The sequence below is a fragment of the Trachemys scripta genome, chromosome 24 (assembly GCF_013100865.1).
Source record: "Trachemys scripta elegans isolate TJP31775 chromosome 24, CAS_Tse_1.0, whole genome shotgun sequence".
Taxonomy (NCBI): domain Eukaryota; kingdom Metazoa; phylum Chordata; order Testudines; family Emydidae; genus Trachemys; species Trachemys scripta.
In genome coordinates this window covers 10,904,264-10,925,594 of record NC_048321.1, presented here as the reverse complement: position 1 = coordinate 10,925,594, position 21,331 = coordinate 10,904,264, and the positions used below count along the sequence as shown (strand labels likewise).

At 53.8% G+C, this 21,331-nt stretch overlaps 1 protein-coding gene across 1 annotated transcript; it reads left to right on the top strand.

The window, feature by feature from the left end:
* The first annotated feature begins 770 nt into the window (after positions 1-770).
* Positions 771-19,731, top strand: LOC117869590 (SLAM family member 8-like). The gene is made up of 7 exons (XM_034756558.1): positions 771-2,158; positions 9,033-9,374; positions 11,366-11,659; positions 12,350-12,469; positions 13,441-13,529; positions 15,792-15,916; positions 17,309-19,731. Exons 1-6 carry the CDS (start codon positions 2,092-2,094, stop codon positions 15,906-15,908), a joined length of 1,029 nt encoding a protein of 342 aa, XP_034612449.1. The 5' UTR covers positions 771-2,091; the 3' UTR covers positions 15,909-15,916; positions 17,309-19,731.
* The last annotated feature ends 1,600 nt before the right edge of the window (positions 19,732-21,331 follow it).

Here is a 21,331-nt window from a genome sequence, read left to right as displayed (position 1 = left end):
CTCCATGGCTTCGGCAGCCAACAACCCCCTTCGGTGAAAGCTGGGCCCGCCGCGTTGTCTAAGCAGGAGAGTTTGGGCACAGTGCTGCCTGCAGGTACACATTTGCAACTCTCCTAAGAGTTAATGAAAATCGCACCCTCCGTATAGAGAAGACTCAGGGCTAGTCTGTGATGAATATAAAGGAGATTCTTTACCCAGCTGCTGGACTCAGACAGACCCTGTGGTTCCCTCTGGCCCCCCAGCTCGCAGTGTGTCCTGCTGAGTGTGGCCCCACTGAGCCCTGGCCTGGATGCACAGGGTTGCTGGCTGGACTACATGCCTATAGGCAGAATTTGACTCCCTGAACAAGTCTATAATAAAAGCGCTGGTTGCAAATACTTCTCTGTTCTAAGAGTAGCTCGTCTGCCTTCTACTTCCCCAACAGACGAGGCGGTTGGGAACCTCGTGTTTCAATTCCAGTCTGGTGCACGCATCTCTAGCACAGCCCACTGGCCAGAGCGTGGCAGAAGCGTTGGGCCGGGTCCCCAGCTGTTGTAAATCAGCGTGGCTGCATGGAGGTCAATGGAGACGCTGATCGTTCACGTGAGACGCCCGGATCTCCGAGATGGCAGCTCCCAAGCACAACAGGGAATGGGGGCTCAGGGCCTGGCCACAGGTGCGTGCATATCTTGGGATTGCTGGGAGAGCAGGGGTGCTGAAAACTGGGTAAGTTAAGTTAAGACTCCCATTGATTGAAGGGAGCCAACTCTCGGGAAAGACCCTCTGTTGACTTCCTTGGGAGTGGAATAATCCGGCCCAGATTGCCAGCCAGATGGCTTCGGTTCAAGGGGCTGATCCAAACCCCGGTGACTCTTGCACCTGTCGTGGGGAGCATTTCCATCGGCTGCCATGGGCCAGGCCCTACTTCAATTGTCCCTGGCTCGAGATCCTTTCTCGTTGCTGGTTGTTGCTGTCGCTGCTGCTTGTTAACAGGCGTCCCAGCCGCCTCCCCCCCCCGAGGATTTCGGATGTCTCCATTCTGTGCCTCAGAAAGCAAGCCAGGTACGTAGATGAGCCCAACTGGGATATTCCCCTTCTCTGGCACGTGATTCTCTTCGCAGGACCACCCTGTTCTCTCCCGCAGCTGCCCAGAGGGCGTTTTCAGCCCCCAGTGAAATGATGGAGCTCAGGGGTCAAACGGAATTGATTTAGTCACGGTCGTACTCGATCAGCATGCAGATCTTTGGCTCTCCGCAGGCTTGGCGGCTGCAGGGCCTTGGCAGGCCCGGTTCTCTGCCACCCGGTTCTCTTGTGCCCTTCTTTACACCCGTGGAAAGTGGGCATAAAGCACCACCAACTCAGAAGGGTGGTGAGACCATTGCGCTGCAGTAAATGAATTCACAGCAACGGCAGCCCCGGATCTTTGGCCTTTGTCCTCCGTTAATCCCAGGATCCTGCAGGATTCTCAGTTCTTCCTACAAAGTCCTGAGGCCCAGGTCCCATGGGAGATCAGGGGCGAGACCCCTTTCAGGATCTGGGCCTCAGAGTCTTTAGCTCCCTTTGACGTCAATGTGAGTTGAAGGTTCTCAGCGCCGCCTAGGATCGAGCCCTGGGTTCCATCATTCTTGGTGTTTCCCTGTGGAACCTCGTTAGGGTTGTTTGAGACATAGACATAGTTAAACCAGTGCACAGGCCAGCCCTTAGCTTAGGAGACAATGTCCTATCTGTAGCACAGGACTTAGCAGGAATGCCCCCAGCTCAAGGGGGGTTTGAATCTGGGGAGGTGACAATTTAATTGTCCTGATGTAAGATTCCTTAACGAGCCAGGACTCAATACTTGGCTATAAGCAAGCTCTCGACCGCCTGGCAGAAGGGCCATGTTGCGAATCCAGCCGTGAGAGAAGCAATTATGATTTTTTGTATGCACTGACCACTGCCCTGCATGCTCCATCGTGTACCAATGGATAATCAGTTAATTAATAACGGTGCTAAGCTCCTGCATGCACAGACCCCTAGAGGGTGTGCCATGATGCAGTTTTGCTCCTCCCCACCTCCCAGCCTCTGCCTCTGCTACCAGGATCAGCACAGAGACGCACAGAGAGCAGTGAAGACATGGAGGTGGCCAGCAAAAAACCCTCTCTCCCTTTCTTGCTAGTGATGCTGATCAGCGTCTCTCCAGGTAGGTGAACCAGAACTGGTTTAAATTGTACACGCAGAGGGCAGAGTGTGGCACAAGGACTAAGGAATACTATAATGTAAGAATTTATAGCAAAAGAGCAGGAGACTGAAGGGAGAACCAGCTGGTATTTTTTTTCCCCCATGGTAAATTGTTTTCAATGCTTTTATGGCAGGTTTCTGTGCATTTTTTTAGATTAGCTAGTTATTGAATGTTAAATTAATGTGAGTGGAATATTAAAGATATATGAATAGAGGTGTAACCACTATTAGACCAATTTATTTTCACCCACTGCAGATTTGTTGCTAGATATTTTCCAGAGTGTTATCTAATCCAGTTGATTGTGTGGGGTTTTTGTTCAAAGAATGTATAACTGTGTCACCCAAGAAATAAACGAGGCTGACAATCGGGATTTCTTCCTTAGGTTGTTGATTTTTCAGGTGGCTGAGGAAAGGAGACTAGTCTCGGCGAATTTATCATCAGATTTTTATCAACAGCTCATGAACGTTATGGGCCAGATGCCCCGCTGGTATAAACTGCTGTAGACCCACTGAACCCAGTGCAGCTTTGCCATTTTATACCAGCTGAGAGCTTGGGCTCTTATGTAAAACAAGACAGAAGAACCTCCGTTAATTCTCACTTTGCTAATCCACAAATCTAATAATTCTCACCAAAGCCGCAGTTCCTAGAGAAACCATTTAATAGCAGGGACGGATCAGCAGGGAGATTCTGTTCCTAAAACTTGCTGTTTTTACAGAATATACTGCTGCAAAACATCATGTCACCATTTTTTTTTAAAAGGATGCTTGTCTCAACCCCCAGGTTCATGATTCTGCCGTGCAGATGAGGAAGATGAAAAGACCTTTCTGATGATGTAGCACTTCCCAATTGCTTTCTTTGTTCTCCTCTATCTGCACAATTGTATAGGACATAGGTCTGGTGTAGCAATGAGCCGCAACCAAAAATGGGTTAGCACTGAACAAACGCAGATCTCTCTTAACAACTGCACGTCCCTGCTGTCATTTCATTAGACCGGAATTGGACTGATCCATGTACAAAATACACCATGATCACTTGGTTCAAATCCGTTATAATGCTTAACGACATACTACATCTATCTCTATCTCTCATCATTACTCAATCTTTATCTCTCCTGCCAGCTGATCTATCTTAGAGTTTCCTATGGCACCATAGTATTTACGCTTCTCCCCTTCAACTCTTAGACCTTTCTGTTATGATCCACTCTTCCCCCACAAGCAGTCAGCTTTTTCCAGTTTGAGACCAGGGATTTACCAAGATTAACCTGTTCCAAACAACTTCTGGGTAAACAGGATAAAAATCGCACCACGCGGACAGACTCAGGAAACGATTTCATTGTAGCAAAGTGACCCAGCCAGGGTGGTTTTTCCAAACCATTTCCTTAGACTACCCTGAACAATGGTGCGGCAGCGACGAACGGAGCCGCTGAGACCAAATATGTCGCTGTAGAACGGTTGCCTCTTCTAAAGTGGATGTCAGTATCATGGCAAGCCCCACGCATCAGTCGAGCTACTGGCCTCTGGTAAACTGGCCTGAGAACGGATGAGGACAGTGGCAAGCAGTGTTTTGCAGAGATCTTGATGAACATCCCTAAAATTATATACAGTTGGAAGCACTAATAAAGCCAAGTGCTCCAGAGATGAGGAAGGATGGTTCAGGGGTTAGCGCCCTAGCCCGAAACTTTAATTCATATATTTTAAGGCCAAAAGGGTGCATTTTGATCATCTAGTCTGGTCCCCCGTATAACACAAGCCAGAGGATTTCACCCAATTCTCACCAGTCAAATGGTGTTTGACCAATTTCCTGCTCGGCCGCAAACTTCCTGTCTGACACTTAGTCTCTCTGTGCCTCAGTTTCCCCATCTGTAAAACAGGGGTACCAACCCTCCCCTGCCTCACAGGGCTGTTGTGAGACTAAATAAATTAAAGATTTGAGGCACTCAGGTGCTACCATCGCGGGGGCTGCTGCATCCAGGAATAGAGTAGTATACTGTTAAATAGTTTGCAAGCCTTTGAATGGTGTTTCCTGAACTCTGCGTTTTTGAAGCCAGTCAGAGAAGTAGCGTGCATGTAGCTAGGCCTGGTGCCTTCATGTGTGTTTGGTCAACACAGTTAGTTGGGCCTAGGTGGTTAATTCATGTTACTTTTCATGTTTCCACAACAAACAAAAATAACACACCTGGAGCCACAGATGTCCCTGATACAGGCAGGTGCAGATCGGCTCTCAGAGCTTTCAAGTTGTGGATCTGACCCAAGAGTCTGGAAATGCTGATGAGGCAAATTAACTTGGTTTAGGGCTTTGGGGCCTCGTCTGCCTTCCTGGGTGGGGATTCATGACAAACGGCCCCCAGCCCAAGCCAACTCACTTTGTGCTGCCTGTTGGCCCTAATTCAGGGAAGTGCCGCAGGTGGAAACCCAGGTCCCCGTTCAAGTCAATGGGAGCTGTGTGGTGGGCTTGGATTTTACCCAGAGACCAGGATTTTCAAAAGGGCTCGATACCCACAAGTGAGGCTAGATGTTCAGATATGTACGTTGGATCTCCACAGGGCACTGTGCCCTCCAGACAGTCCAGCCCCAGGTGTGAGTGCTGGGACATCTGGTCCTGAGTTCTGGAGAAAATCTGACCCTTTAGCCCGTGCTTAGCGACTTTCCTGAGTCAGGACCCGACATTACAGGTTAGCACCCTAACCACCAGGTGTCTCTTCCTCTCTGTACAATCACCGTAAACCTGCTAGCCTCACACAGGTGACATGCAAGGGGAGCTAAATCACAGGAAAGCCACAAGAGTGTTAAAGCACTGATTTAAAAAAAAAAAGAAAATCAAAGGAAGTCTCAGACCAATAGGATCAGCATAACAAAAGCCCCACGGATGCTGAGCACTTCTTATGCAGAGATGTGTACAAAGCAATGCAAAGAGACAGCTTGTAATGTGGGCTGCGGGAAGGCTTATAAGAAGTAAACTCTCTGATGTCGGTATTTAATCTTCTTTAATACACAGGCACAGCGCTTTCTTCTCCACATCCAAGCTGGCGGCGAGAGAAGGGAAATCACGGCTTGTGGGACTAGGTTTAAATTCAATAACGTGGCACCTTTCATCCCAAAGACTTAACACTTTCTAGCCAGAGATCGTTTCGCCCACCTCTGGGGTGGGGTAGGGCCGCTGTTTAACAGCACACAGCAACATTATTCAAGACTGCGGCCAAGTTGGAATTTAGTCAGGGCACCAGGGTTAAACTATAAATCCTAGGTACTTTCATGGCCCCCTATCACCTTAATATCTGAGCACCCCACACTCATTAATGGATTGGTCCTCACCAAACCCCTGTGAAGCAGGGCAGTGCGACTGTCCCCGTTTTACAGATGGGGAAACTGAGGCACAGAGCAATGGCCGCCCATGTTGTGAAAGGTATTTAGGCACCTATGATTTCAGTGAGAGTTAGGCACCTAAATACCTTTGAAGATCCGGAGCTAAATGATGTGTCCAAGCTCACAGAGGAAGCCTGGCATCTCGGGTCATAGCTGCTTCCTTAACCTCGATTCTTGGTAACAGGAGTTGGGCCTGGAGGGGCCGGAATGATCACACCCAGCTGGGAGGGGGTCAGGGGATGCCGATAAAGGCTGAAAGAGCAAAGGTAGGAAGGGGGACCATAGGAAGTGACTGGCCTGTGGAGGGGACCCGGGGAAGAGCTGCCAGAAGCCCCTGAGCTGGAGCCAGGAAGCGGCCGGGTTTACAGGGTGCTGTTTTATTCTGGGTTTTCTGACGCTTGCTGGTGGCACTGGATCTGGTGGGAGCCTTTCCTGAGCTGGGGAGAGAGGCCAGCAGCCTCCAGCACCTTCTCTTCTGGCCAGAGCTGGATGAGACTAGACCTGGTCAGCAGACAGGCTGATTTCACGCTTTTCAAATCAGATTGGAGGAAACCCTGGTGTGGCATTAAACAGCTTCCCTCTCCTACCCCAGAGATGGCTGCATTTTGGTGGTGGGTGAAATGATCCCTTTCTATAGATGGTTTTTGTTAACCCCAGAAGGGACCATTCTGACATGGAGTCTGACCTGCACAGCACAGCCTGGGAACCTCACCCAGTGCCTCCTGCCTCCTGGCTGAGCTCGACGGAGCTTCGAGGAGCTAGCCAATCCTAAGGGGTGAGCTATTGTTTATCCAGGGCCAAATTCGCGGCTGTTGTAAATCAGAAGATTCCCATAGCAATCAATGGAGCAATGCTGATGGATACCTGCTGGGGATTGAAGGCGCCTATTCACGTCAATAAAGCGAAGCTAATCTACGCCGTGTGGACATATGCCCCTGCCGACTCCAAGGAAGGCTTTGCCTCAGCAAAGACACCTGAGCTGGCACGCGATCATTCTTCACCCAGGGCGAAACTCCCCTGCACTGCGCACACGTGCCTGTCAACACATTTTGCACATGCACCAGATGGTGGGGGGATCCGATGGCCAAATCCCAAAGAAATATCAGATTTCTCAGCTGGCTTTAGTTGGCTTTTAATGAGGCTGGCATTTGTCATTCTAGAAACAAAATCCAGACCATTCGTTTTCCCTCTGTCCAAGGTGATTTCAGGGCTAGGCTTTGGCAGAGGATCACGCAACCAGACCAGCACGAACGAAAATGTATCTGAACGGTGCACGATGGCCGTGTAGACACGCTCCCTGAACTCAACAGGGGGGTCTCAGCTCACCAGCTGCTTCGCTGCTGTCCGTCTTTCTGCAGGTACAAGGGCAAAGGAGGAAAGCGAGGCGACTTGGCCCTGTTTACGGGGAGCCCTTCCCGAAATCTTAGGGGCTGTTGGGCTGATGAGATTCCCGCTCCAATTCTTTTCAACCAAAGCGGTTCTGATGAGCGTGGGCTAAAGAGAAACAGCTGAGCTGAGAATCTTCGCCAGTTTCCTTGTCAACGGGAAAGTCTCCGTGCAACCGGGAGGCTGGATATGAGGAAATGCATTACCCTGACCAAATGGTCCCCGCATGCGGATCTAGTCCTGCGAGCCCTTGACCTCAATGGGGTTGTAATTATTATCCATCTGTTCTGCAGTGGCACCTGGCAGCTCCATTCCTGGACCAGGGATCCTGCTGTTCGAGGGGCTGGACAACCGCAGAACGAAGACAGTCCCTGCCCCAAGGAGCTCACAGTCTACGGTCTAGAGCATAGAAGCCTAAATGCCATCAAACTTCTATAGGGCAGTCAGGAGCCTAAACACCTTTGTGGCCTACGTGACTATTCACCTGAGTAAAGATTTGCAGGCTCAGGCAAAGGGCCGCTACAGAGGGCATAAGCGCCACTTAGCGCCCTCTGAAACCCTATGCTGAGAACTCTAGTGGTGCAGTGTGACTTGTGCAAACCCTCTGCGCAGAGAGATGTTTCCCTTTCTTCTCAGCATGTGGCTACGCCGCCCTGGGGGCGGGGGTGTGATTGTGATCCCTAGTGGGGGCCAGCTGTGGTCCCTCAATTAGGGTGAACTGCAAAGAATGGGGCAGACAATCCCCATAAAGCTAGTAGATAAAAAAAAGGCATAAAACAGCTTCTTTATTACCTCACTGGCTACTCAGAAGTCCAAACAACACAGTTCCCTTAAAGTTCTCCAGCCTCAGGCCTCCATCCAGGTACCTACGTCAAATCTGAAGAAAAATTCTGTAAATCTTATTTCATTATATAAAAGAAAAGGTTCTACCAATCCCAAAGGATCGGACATGTTACCTCCCAGGTTAATGAATGTTCCAGATCTTACCCAAATACACGCTACAGCCAATTCTTATTAACTAAACCAATATTTATTTAAAAACAAAAGAGAGAGGGTCTGGTTACAAGATCAGTATACATACGGACATGAGTTCGATTCACTGAGGTTCAGATTCAGAGCAGAGATGGTGAGCTTTGTAGTTGCAGAGAGTTCTTTCAGCAATAGTTCATAGGTTAAAGTCCAATGTCCAAATCTCACATTCAGGGCGTACCAGCATAACTGGGGCCTCAGTCTTGCGACTCAAACTTCCCCTGATGAAGCTTAAGCAGATCTGAGATGACAGAATCAGGACCAAGGATCTTTTATATAATTTCATGTCTTTTGACAAGTTGGAATTCCTCAGGGAACAAAAGGTGATTAGGATGACTTTGAAGGAGGTCCGTCACCGGCACTTAGCTATACGCATTAACATAAGGCCATTTGCTTGTTCCTCCACCATTCATAGTACATTTCAAAGAGAGATGAATGCCGAGATGTCCCACATTTACAATTCATTTACATGACAGGATGTTCTTTTAACCTCTGAATTATCAGAAAACAGCATAGACAGGGACTGCTGGTTACATTGTCCAACCTTCTCATACATATGTAAATACACAAAACCACAAACATCTCTCCACATGTCTTATGAGGGTTATTTATTTGGCAGGCTGTTTAGCCCTTTCTAGCCATGCATCACAGAGGCGTTTCCCTTCTCAGCGAGTGTCTACGCTGCCCTCAGGGTGTGTGATTGTGGCAGGTGTAGACAGACCTGCACTAGTTTTAATCTAGCTAGCTCACGCACCGTGGGCTGTGGAAGCTGCCTAGGACGCTGAGTACCTGAACTAGCTAGATTAGAGCTAGCGCGGGTATGTCTGTCTGCTGCAAACGCGCCCCCCCGGCTTCAGTGTAGACATAACCTGCCGTGCCATGGAGAGCACACGGGGGGTGGAGGGGTGGGGGAGGTTATTTTTAAAAGAGATGCAGCCTGGAAGGGAAATTTAGCAAACTAAAAACCACGTTTCAGTTCGCCTCCTTTCTGCTGCCTTTCTGTTTATCTTGTGACATGCTAGAAGGCTGTAACGTTTCTGCCTTGCCCTCTTTCTTAGATATCGTGGTCGCCCAAGCACCGACACCGCGCCGCCAGGTGAATGGGACTCTGGGAGGATCAGTTGTGCTGTCAGTGGATCTATCCCCCGGGAGAAAGGTGAAAGAAATCGAATGGAGCTTTCGTGCTGGGTCAGGTGTGACGATTCAGCTGGCTGAGTTCAGTGGGGGGAAGTTTGAGCGACCCGATCCCAACGACAGATTTAAGCAGAGGCTAGAAAGGTACAACGAGACCTCACTGAGGATCAGGGCTCTGGAGCTGGGCGATAGCGGAGTTTATGAGGCCCGGATTAAGATAGTACCAGCAACGGTGGAGGAACAGACCTTTCTCCTCGCGGTCTATGGTAAGTGACGACAAATGGATATTACCTAACAGCGTTTCCAGGAATACACAGTGGCTGAAGCTCTGATATTAACGATAATCCCTCACTGTTTTCATTTGTAGATCTCAAAGCAATTTACAATAGAGATCAGTAGCATTATCCCCATTTTACAGATGGGGAAACTGAGGCACAGGGCAGGCACATGCCTTAGGTCACCCAGCAGGAGGGAGGGCTAGCCTAGTGGTTTGAGCATTGGCCTGCTAAACCCAGGGTTGTGAGTTCAATCCTTGAGGGGGCCACTTAGGGAGCTGGGGTAAAAAAATAAAAATAAAACTGTCAGGGATGGTACTTGGTCCTGCTAGTGAAGGCAGGGGGCTGGACTCAATGACCTTTCAAGGTCCCTTCCAGTTCTATGAGGTAGGTATATCTCCATATATTTATTGTTTAGACTGAGCAGCCAGACGGCTCCCGTCACCCTTTCCCCAGGTGAACAGGAGGTGAACTGTTTACCTAGTGCTTGGGACGATCCAGACATGTTTGTTACAATACAATCCCAGCAGCTGTAGTGCATGTTTTCTGGGGTTACGAGGGCTCCCTGATAGACAAGGCGGGTGGCCAGGTACCATATCACGCCATCTGCTGCAGGGAGATCACTGGAGATGCTGCACCTCCCGTGGCTTACAAAGACAAGGGTCTATCAGCAGGGAATCATCCAGGCGGGCTCCTGGGGTCTCGAACCTGCTTCCCCCACCTGGGCCCGCTAAGAGGCTGGATGGATCAACTTTCTGGGTGTGTTGCAAAACCCATCCACTTGGGTCCTGATTCCACTCCTGTCGGAGTCATCAGCAAAACTGCCATGGCCGGGGTCAGGCCCTTGGGGGTGAGATAGACGGAGGCAGCGGTGGCTCCAGGCACCAGCGCTCCAAGCGTGTGCCTGGGGCGGCAAGCCGCGGCGGGCGCCCTGCCAGTCCCTGCGAGGGCGGCAGTCAGGCAGCCTTCGGCGGCATGCCTGCAGGAGGTCCGCCAGTCCCGTGGATTCGGCAGCAATTAGGCGGTGGGTACGCCGAAGCTGCGGGACCAGCGGACCTGCCGCAGGCGTGCCGCCGAAGGCAGCCTGCCTGCCGTGCTTGGGGCGGCAAAAATGCTAGAGCCGCCCCTGGACGGAGGGAAGAGATGGCAGGCTCATTGGGGGGGGCGGGGGACTGTCCTTTTGTTCTGTGTTTATGCAGCGCCTAGCACCTTGGAGCTCTAGTTCCTGCCTGGCGCTGCTGGGGGAGAACTGAGCCATGGCAGGTCTACCTGGAGATACAAAGGCATTTCCATGGGAGATCGTATCTTTGACTCCGTTGTCAAAGCCCCGGGGCTTTGGTTGGGCGTTTTGTGTTTGGTGACAGACTGGAGGAATGAACACACAAAGGAAAACTCAGCCCAGTTTCCCCACTGTGGACAGCCGGCCGAACCAGCCCTCTCCCTGCCCCCCATGCTGATGTGAGGTTAAGGCCGTGTCTACACTGGAAACTCTACAATGGCACCGCCACTGTGGTGTGGACACTTGCTACAGCCACGGTAGGGCTTGTTCTGTCCCTGTGGTCAATCCGTCTCTCCCAGACGCAGGTAGCAGCTAGGTCAACGGAAGAATTCTTCCATCAACCTAGCGCTGCCTATGCTGGGGCATAGGGTGGTTTAATTACGTCTCTCGGGGGGTGAGAATTCCCCCCCCGCACCCCCGAGCAATGTAGCTGGGTCAACCTCACCTTCTCCTGTAGACCAGCTCTGTGATTGCCCATCCCCTGGACCGTGCTGTTGAGTTACGCTCAGAACTCCTGCGTCCCGAGGAATTTCTGCCTCATTAAGGGCGCGCTCAGTCACGCTCTTCCCTTCTGGAACTTCCAACCTGCCCTGGGTCGGGGTCGGGGTGAATGGGGTGTGGGGGCTCCGAGCAGCAGGGATTAGCTGTCACGGTGACCGGAGCGTATCCCATTCCTCTGAGCGTCGCTTGTCTTTGAACACAGAGCCAGTGCCACAGCCCCGGATCCGGAGTCATCTGCTCACCAGCACGCTGGAGGGGTGCAACGTCACGCTGCACTGCCAGGGCTCGGGGAAGGGAAATGTGAGCATCTCCTGGGGCAGAGGGAACCCGGTCCAAGAGCTGGATCCCGGTCGGCACCAGCTCTCCCCTGATGGCAGGATACTGCAGCTGTCTCTGCAGCCCAGCTCCCTGAATGCCACCTACACCTGCACGGTCAGCAACCCTGTGGATCAGAAGATCGTCGCCTTCGACCTGCAGAGCATCTGCCGCAGTGGAGGTGAGGGGTTTGTGGCCTGTCTCTGTGTTGATGGCAACACCTGATCCTTTGTTTCAGGGAGAGAGTGTGGTCTAGTGGTTAGGTCACTAGCTTGGCACTCGAGACACCTCACTTTTATTCCCAGCTCAGCCACTAACCCTGCTAGGTGGCCTGGGTCCAGCCACTCCCTCCCCCCCCCGCCCCCCGTGCCTCAGTTTCCGTCTGTAAAAACGAGGGACGATCCCGCCGCTCTACCTCACTACGGTGTCCTGATGCTACGTTCGCTCGTGCTGTCCACATGCTACGGGGATGGGAGCCGCAGATTTGATGAGGGGCATGAGGAGTTGCCCTAGGAAACACTGACCCGTTTGCCACACAGCGTAGAAAGGGACCGCGTGCCTCAGGGAATTTGGGGCGTTGGTTTGTATCCAGCTCAGTCATTGTTGGGTCTGGTTACTCTTCAGAGAGGCACCATGTGACCAGATAACACCCCCATGACTGGGAGCAAATGGCCTTGCTGGGGGTAGAGTCTGAAGTCCCCTTCTCACTAGGGTCTGTCCCACACCCACTGAAGGTTCCCCTTCGGCTCAGGCCCCAGCAGCGGCGTCTCCTTCAGCCGCGGCCTGATGGCTAGGGGACGTTAAGCCCTGGCTCTTCATTACCCACAAGCCCTGGCGGGATGCTGCTAACCTCCGCCCTCTGCCATTCCAGATGCAGACGCGTCCTTCTCGAAGCCGGGGTACATTGTGCTGACTTTCTTCCTGTTAGTGCTAAGCCTTGGGACTGCCGTCTGGTGTTGGCGGATGAACAACGAGAAGTCGGCTGACCCAGGTAAGGAAAGCCCTTTCCAGCCCACCACTCGCACCAGGGCTGGACTCTGCCGTGATGTCTGAACTAGAGCCCTGCGGCAGGACTGGGATCCCGTAGGATGTGCTGCTGTAATAGCGGGAGTGGGATGAAATAATAGTCCTGCGCAGGGCTCTGATCTGAACTCTCTTCTGCAACGGGGGCTAGAATCTGGCTTTTTTTTTTTTTTTTTTTTTTTAAAGGAGTGCTGAGACTCTCCCATAATCACATGACTCCGGGAGCTGGGGCTTTAAGATACACACCAACTACCACGAGGCTCACGATAAACTCATGAGAGTTGGCCACAGGGAGAATAGGCCCAATGCCCGGCATAGTCAAGGCCTTAACCCCTTTTTCATTATGATCTGAACACAGGCGCCGACTCTGTGGGTGCTCCGGGGCTGGAGCACCCACGGGCACCCACTGGCAGCCAAGCTCCCGTGTCCTCGCTCCTCCGCTTACCTCCCAACGCTTCCCGCCTTGCCGCCACCAAACAGCTGTTCGGCGGCATGTTGCGAGGGAGAGGGAGGGGGAGGAGCGGGACTGTGGTGCGCTCAGGGGAGGAGGCAGGGCCGGGGTGGGGATCTGGGGAAGGAGTCGGAATAGGGGCAGTGAGGGGGCGGAGTTGGGGCAGGGACTTTGGGGAAGGGGTTAGAATGAGGGCGGGGCTGGGGGCAGAGGCGGGTCAAGCCCCCACCGGCGGGAGCAGAAGTCAGTGCCTATGGATCCGAACGTACCCGGGATCTAGCATCTTAACATCAAACATGCCGATTGTGTCTTCTCTGGAGAAGGACTCGCGTGGACTCCCTGCCCGTGATTTTGTGGGGGTGGCTCTGTGGATTTGGAGCTGTGCGGCGGGGCTCAGCTCACGACCGACGTGAGACGTGACGGGCAAAGATCCCGACGCTCCGGGCTGCTGTTCTCGCTCCTCTCTTAACCTCCCGCTCTTTCCTCAGCTGCCACCCCCACGGGCCCCGTGGAAGAAAGTCCGTCCGACCCGCAGTACGCTGAGATCATGAGGAGTCCCCCCGAAGGAAATGACCAGGTGAGTGCGCTGAGCTGAGGTTATCCAGCCCCAGCCTTCCCCACCGAGCCCCAGCACTGCCTTGTGCAGGGGGGTGGCCGGGACTCTTTCGTTAGACATTAGCCATAAGTGCTGCAGCGGGCAGGGCTGTCGGAAAGAGATCCTCGCCCTTTGTGTGTTTGGACTGCGAGCTCTCTAGGAGAGGGATTCTGACTCCCTCTTTAAACATCCTTATTGTGTCAGCTGCGGGCCGGAGCAGGAAGTTACATCCTCTTGCTACGGCCAACAGGTGCTGCTGTTTTGCCCAGCAGAAATGATCACTTCTGTCAACCACCAGCTGCCTGGCGTGAGGAGGAGAGGGAGTAGCGGGTGGGCTCTTTCTCTCTTTGGCGTGTGCGTTGCTCCTTTCTGTCCGTTGTGTCGCTCTTCGGTGTGTGTGTGTGTGTGTGTGTGTGTGTGTGTACGCATCTCCTCTGGGGAGCGTCTGGCTCTGCACCCGGGGAGGCGTGCGTAAGTGTCTGCCTGACTTCTCTCTTGGCTGGGTTGTGTGCGTGCGTGGACACGTGATGCTCCTGTGTGCTGCACGCTGTTCCCCTGTCTGGCTTGTGCATCTCCTCCAGGGCTGCAGCTGTCATTCGGGTGCGCGTACAGCTTCTCTGTGCGTTGCTCCATTCTGGGGGCCGGGGCTGTCTTTCTAATGGGTGCATGTGTCCTTTCTGGAAGGGTGTTGCTCTCTCTGCCGTGTGTCTGTCTCTTCTCTTCCCTTTGGAGGCGTGATCTCCCCCGGATGTGTACCTCGCTGGGGGGTACCCTTGTATGTCTCTTGTATGGCTCCTTACCCTCCCATCCACACACAACCCTCTCACCTGAGTTCAGTGGCACTTTCAAACCTGGCACTAGCTGGCTCCGCGGGGGGTGGTTAGAGCCAAGATGCTGCTTTCACTCAGGCTGGTCCCCCACCCGCTTTGCGGCGTCGCTGCAGGCTACGGCCCGCCTAGCCCTCCGGCGCCTTCCCACAATCCCCTACATGCCCAGAAGGACAGACAAGTTTCCCACAAACCACTGGGAAAGAATCCGAGAGGCTGGGCTCACGGCAGCGCTAAGGGCCGGGGGATCTGTCCCCAGAAGTCCTAGTGGCGTGGGTGGGGAGTGCAAACACCAGTGGGGACTCAGTAACATGGGCGGGGCTTTGTAGGGTGGCTGCTCAGAGCCTGGCTGTGCTGTGCGGCGAAGATAGATCGTAGTGTGTCATCCTACACCGCATCCGCACTGGCCTGTTTATTGTTCCTTGTTTAGGTTTCGGGAGGGGAGCAGGCCAGCTGGCCCTCTGGCTGTGTTTGCACATGGAGGAGCCCTCCGGGCGGGCACTGCACATGTGAGGAATGTGGAGAGGTGCCCACACACACACACCGTCTTTGTCTACCCACACACACACACTCTCTCTCTACACACACACACACACCATCTTTGTACACACACACACCATTTTTGTCTACACACACACACACGCGCGCACACACACACACACACACACACACGTCTTTGTCTATACACTGACGCAGAGGCCAGGAGTCCCAAGGGTTCAGATGCATCCTGTCCCGCAATGCAGGCTGGAAACTACCCGGTAGTCGTTGCTGACAGCAGAAGTATAAGGCACTATGGGATCAGTGGCTCCAGGATCCCAGAATGCACTGGTACAGCCACAGGTTGGCATGCTGCACCAAGACATTGTTATGTGAACATGAACCCCAGCTGCCCAAGTGTGCCATGTGTCCCTCTAGTGACTGGTATGCAGAGAGGATAACAACCTACTACTGCTGATGGTTAACAGTGTTGTTCCTTTAGCTCAAGTCGATGTGGTTTGTGCTTTTTGAGGCTGAAGGTGCTGGGTTTATCCATGCTGAGGACCCATGGTGGGGTCGTTACAGACACATCAACCCATTGCAAGGACTGAGGACCAAACACTTCAGACAAACAATGTTCCTACCAGGGTTTCCTCATTTAGCGTAGCGGTTTGAGTTTGGAGGGGTGAGATGAAGCCATGTCCACTGCTGTGAAGGTAACAGTACTGTGTGTCATGTCCCGCTCTGGTCTGCCTAGAGGATAACAACCTACAAGTGTTACCAGTTAATGGAGTTGCTCTGCTAGCTCAGGTGATAGACGTCTGTGCTTTGGCACATTCAATCCTTGCTGATTTGGGGGGAGAATTTTTAGCAAATTCATCTGCAGAGAAAACGGCTTGCAAAGTCCTTCCAATAACAAACGTGTCTGCTTTTGATTCAGGCCCTACGTCACCTGGAAAATAACACGGAGCGGAGCCCACAGAAAGAGCCTCTAATCACCACCATCTACGACAAGGTCCACAGGACTCCCGAGAATACAGCCGAGGAGGTCACATAGGCCCCCAGGTGAGGGCGACGCTGCTTTCTGTCCATGTGTTTAAAGAAGTGGCCAAGGGAGAGCGCGAGGCATGGGAGGACCTGGAAAGGTTTGGAGAGTGAGCTGGACTCAGATAACGCATCCAGGGGTTGAGATGCTCTTCTGCAGCTGCCGCTGTTTACCCAGAACTGAACATTTTACAGCATGGGAATAATGACCTAGTGCCTAGCTCTTCTCGTCCATGGGCCTCAATGCACTTTACAAAGGAGGTCAGGATCCTTGTGCCCATTTCACGGATGGGGAAACTGAGGCACAGAGCGAGGCAGTGACTTGCCAAGCAGGCCAGGAGCAGAGCCAGGGATAAAACCCAGGTCTCTTGAGTCCCAACCCAGGTCTCTATCTGCTAGGACAACTGCCTCCTCCAAAGGGCCACATCTCAAGGGACTGGCCTTGTCTGTAGCCAAAGTCACAGTGGCTTAATTTAAACCACTTGAAAAACCAATGTAGTTAAACCAATGCAAGCCCCTGAGTGGATGCTCTTAATTCATTTTAAATCCGGTTTGTCGATTTAGCTGAATTGGATGAGGAACTGATGAACTCACTCACTACAAACCAGATTACGAGTGTCCACACAGGGAGCTAGCACCCGTTTAACTGAACTGGTTGCAAATCCGTCCTTTCCTCGACCCGCTGCTGCGCTGTAGTCGGACGAGGCCTTAGACCCTTATTTTCAGAAGTGGCCCCTGTCCTGAAACGGGGCAGGTGTTGGGTCCCAGTGGGAGGTGCTGCATTTTCAAGAGAGCTCAGTGCTCGGCAGCCCCTGTTGGGAAAACGGAGAAGTCTCCTCGCTTCTTGAGAACAATGGAGACTCCCCTCCCTGCTGGCTGAAGACAACGGGACTGGCTGAGGGTGGGGCACTCTTGAAAACCTGGCCAGCAGCGCCTGCATTTCAGAGGTGCTGAACTCCAACAGCTTCCACCGACTGCAGAGAGACGGATGGCGGGAGGGAAGAGAACAGCCCCTCCCATCCCACCTGGCCGATCACCCCATCTCCTTCACAGGCAGGTTAGGATAGGGGTAGGGGGGTTGAGAGCCATTGAACCAAACTGTCAACCGTGTATATGATGAACACCACTTCAAGCCGGGGGGTGCGGCAGCCCCCCAAGTTCCAGCACCTCTGGGTGGGGAAGAGAAAGAGAACAATCAAAAGGGCCACTCCTGGGAACGTGGGACTGGGCGTACTGCGAGGGGCGAGGTCATCAGCCGCGGTAACTCGGTGTAGCTCTGGGGAGAGGTGCTGTTTGGCACCAGCGGAGAATCTGGGCCCGTCTGATCAGTCATTTCATGCCGATGCTTTAGGACACAGGCGGTGGTGGGAGGCACGCTGGCCAGGCACTCAGGCCTTCTCTCTTTCCCCGCAGGAACCAGATGTGGTGGCGTATCAGAGCTTACCAAGGGCTTTGAAGTGCAATGTGTGCCCCACTCAAACTCTGTAGCCGAACGGTCTCCGTTCCACCCACGAACCCGAATGGAAGAAGACACCTTCTCCAGCTCTGGAGTCTGCCTCGTGACGCTTCCCCACCCCACCCTGATGTTTCGGAACCTCGTGTGTGAAGCCCTCAGCAACTGTTTTGGGAAGGAGGAACCCGAGTGAAGGCGGAGGAGCGGACTCTGGGAGGGAACAGGACATGCAGCTTCAGCGCTGGCGCCTGCGAAAGCAAAGGGCCGTGCGGGCTAAGGCAGGCCGGGGGAGAACACAGCACGGCTCGCCCCCCCTGCGAGAGGACGTTAGCCAACCGGATGGAGCCCGTCTTTCCATGGTTGGTGCACTGTCCTCCAGCAGGAGCAGCGTCCCGTCACCAACCGCGGAGCAGGATGGTGGCGAGAGGCAACGCGCCCCGGTGCAGAATGGCCCGCTTCGAGAAGGAAACACTCACGTCTGAGCCTGGCCCGCTAGCTGCATGACTGAAGAAGCAACGTTGGGGGGCTCCCCGGGGATGGAGGCACCGTTCTGGCTGCGTGATGCGGCAGGGCCGTGGGCTGGGAGGGACTTGGATGCACCATGTATTTATTTATCTATTATTCTGTTTGATAATGCTAGCCCTGCAGGGTCGATGCACACGTGACTGAGACATCGGATCCGGGGGCCTGTTCTCTTTGTGATCGTTGGAGGAAGGGAAGTTTTCTGAAGTAGAAATAGGAGCAGATGGTGCTGTGGCTTGGGGGGAGGGGAACTATAGGCGGAGGAGAGGAAGATAGGAGTGCGTCTGATTTACAGTTGACTGACTGAGGGTACTGGGGATTCACTGATCGGTAGAAATTGGCTGAGTAAACGGCAGTCAGATTGCGGTTTGCCGCAGAACCGTCTGGATCCCATTGGAGAAAGGCGGAAAGGCGCAGGGGCAAAGCTACACGTGGCTGGCAGAAAAGCAGCAAAGAATATCATGCTCACAGCAGGCTCTTCCCAGGGCTAATCTGGTTGAGACCTGGGGGAGGTGTTGAGGAAGATCCAGGGAGCTGAGGGTGACTTGGCAGAAGCGAGATTAATGACCAGGTTAAGGAGTCGGGGCTAGATTCTACCGCTGGGATCACTAGGATTGCTCGGAGCAAAGTGCCACTGACAGTGAGCCAGGGTGGCAGAATCTGGCCGTGGGGAAGGCCCTGAAGCTCGGCGTGACGGGCACGTGCTGCAGGGCGGAGCTGAGCCCCGTCATGTGCAACCTCTAGAAGGAATCGGAGTCGGGAGTCTGGTTCCAGCCTTACCTGCCCCCCAGAGCAATAAGTTACTGCAGTCCCTGAAAGGGAGCACGTCCCCTCTTGCTTAGAGGGGTAACGTCTAGGGAGGGGCGACCCGAGATCTGGAAGGTCTTACACTCTTCCCCCTTATGCCCCTGCTTGGCCAAGGAAGAGAAGGACACAGTCCAGCAGCAGGGAATTACCGGGAAGGACAATGAGAGTGTCTCAGATTGGCCCGAAGATGCTCTCACGGTGGTGGTTCCCTGTAGAGGTGAATGGCAGAGGAGTGGGTGTTCATGAAGGTAGCTAGCCCCAAGGTGTTCTGTTCCTGGGAGCCTGGTCTTGCTGTTACTACATCAAAGGGCTAATTGCAATTAGACATCTGTGCCGAGTTCCACCCCCCTGCTGTTTATAGCACTCACACCATGGAAACCGTCTCCCAGAGCTGCTAAGCAACCCTCAGACATGAAAGGACCCAGCAGACCAGCCCAAAAGGGTCCTGTATTCTGGGAAAGTTCCCCTTTAAGTTCAGAGAAGCTCTTCAGAGGGGAAATCATCAAAACCCCCAAAATCAAAAATGTCAGGGGCCGGGGGGAGGAAAAGAGAATTCGCTGCCGGATTTGGTTGGGGAGCTGTGACCAGGATTGTTCTGCTCTCTAGCGACACATGCAAGAGGGGGAGAGGCGCTGGGCGGCACGCGCTGATCCCGGACCCACCTCCCACGCAGTAACTGGGAAAAGCTCTGGCGGGGGAAGGCAGCAGGGGTCTAGTGCTTGGAGGATCGCCACACTTCCTTCCTCCTGTCTCTCCTGTCTATTGACACTGGGGGGTTCGCAGGGGATTGACTGTCTCTGTGTCTCGCAGAGCCTAGGCCCTCATCTCAGTGGGCGACTCCAGGCCTTCTTGTAATATCACAGAACGGAGCAGGGGCCTCTCCTGTGAAACCCAACGGTGGTGTGTGTGTGTGGAGAAGTAGCCCCCTCCGCTGAAGTGTTTCCAAGCCTGCGTTTGCCCTGGCTTCAGTCCCCGGTTAGCTTAGCCTGTCCAGTAAAGCATCGGATGATTTGTGCTCTATTCATGCAAATATAAGGAAATGTATGCAACTTTACAACCAAGCGCTATGGGTTTTTTCTGTTGGTGGGAGCGGGCGATGGGCCTTTGCAGTAGGGTTTGGAGCTCTTCGGGCCTGTTCTCCTGAAGCAGCGAGCTCCCGCACCTGCGGTGGATGGTGACAGATGCTGCTTTCACCCCCTTGGCCGGAGAGCAGTGGGGTGTTTGGATCGGGGGGCTGATCAGGGAGTGTCTCTTCACCCTGTTATTTCCTGTGATGTGCGAACCAAAATGCTCCAGGATTCCTGCGCTGAGAAAAGAGACCTTGGTCTCTCTTGCTTTGTGCATCCCGCGCCAACCATGGGAAGCTCGGTCCTTACCTGCTTTCGCAGGGGGAGGGGAGGGGAGAAACGGCAATGCCCAGACCCCCCAGTGACAGTCACAGCCAGCGCCATGCCAGCTTCAAAGTAGGAGCTGCCCGACGCCGTTCCCGTTCACCGATGGGTGACGTGTGGGGGGACGGGCTCTCCGGAGCTTGCCTTCTGTATTTGGTGACTTGCCTCATTGCCACGCTGGGCTTGTGTGTAGAGTCTCCCCGTGGTGATTTCCCCTTTCAGGTCCCAGTCCCAATGGCCCCCGCTCCTGACCGTTCCCGCCCCCTCCTCCTGTATGCGACGCTAGCGCTGCCTAGGCTCGCCTGCCCAACCAACCCTTTGCCAGTCCTCTCGCTCCCAGGGGGTGGGATGTATCTCGCTCTCCTGTTTTGTGTGGGGGTTTGTGCCTCTGAGGTGACCCCCTCTGTCTTTTGAGAACATGGAGCACCCCCTGAAATCCTGACTGGGATCCTGCCCCCACCCTGCTCCCCACCCTCGGGGTGCCCCAGGGACATGACCCAATGGCAGGTTTGAAATCCCCTCAGTTGGGTCCCAACATGGTCCCCCAGTGGCTACAAGGGAAGTTTACTCCTAGGCCGTTGGCCTCACCTGGCAGCACCAGGTGGCCATGCTGTGGGGCCCTTCTGGGTGCTGTGCCGTGCATCACTGTGGGCGTCGGTGCGTTGAACCCCCGCTGCCCAACGTCTCGGTGAGAGAGGCAGCTCCCAGGCCGCTCTCTGCTCCATCCTAGCTCGGCTGGTTTCAGCACCTGCCACCCCCTGCTCTCCCCTCCTCGCCTCCCAGCACCCTCCCGGGGACGAGACCGTAGCCCAGCACAGGGACTGATGGGCCGGAGAACCCATGAGGGGTCGTCTGCTGCAGCCCAGCTGAGGACACAGCCGCTGTGAGGAGAACGCCGAGCGAAGCAGGCAGCAGCTACAACACAGATGCCAAAGACCTGAGGCCGCTACCCACAGGTGAGCAGGTCGGGGTCCCACCATCAACTAGCCACAGGAAACCAGGGCAAGTGACAGCAGTGCCCACTGCAGGGGGACACAGCCAGGTCATGAGAGGGAGCTGTGGAGTCACTGCAAACAGCTGGCTCACCCGGACTGCAGGGCCCCGGGCAGGACCAGGAGGGGATAAAAGAGCCTCAGGCAACAGCAAGTTGAGGCTTGAAATGAGGCGAAGGTTTCTCACCATCAGAGGAGTGAGGTTCTGGAACAGCCTCCCAAGGGGAGCCGTGGGGGTAAGCAATCTAACTGGCTTCAAGACTGAGGCTGA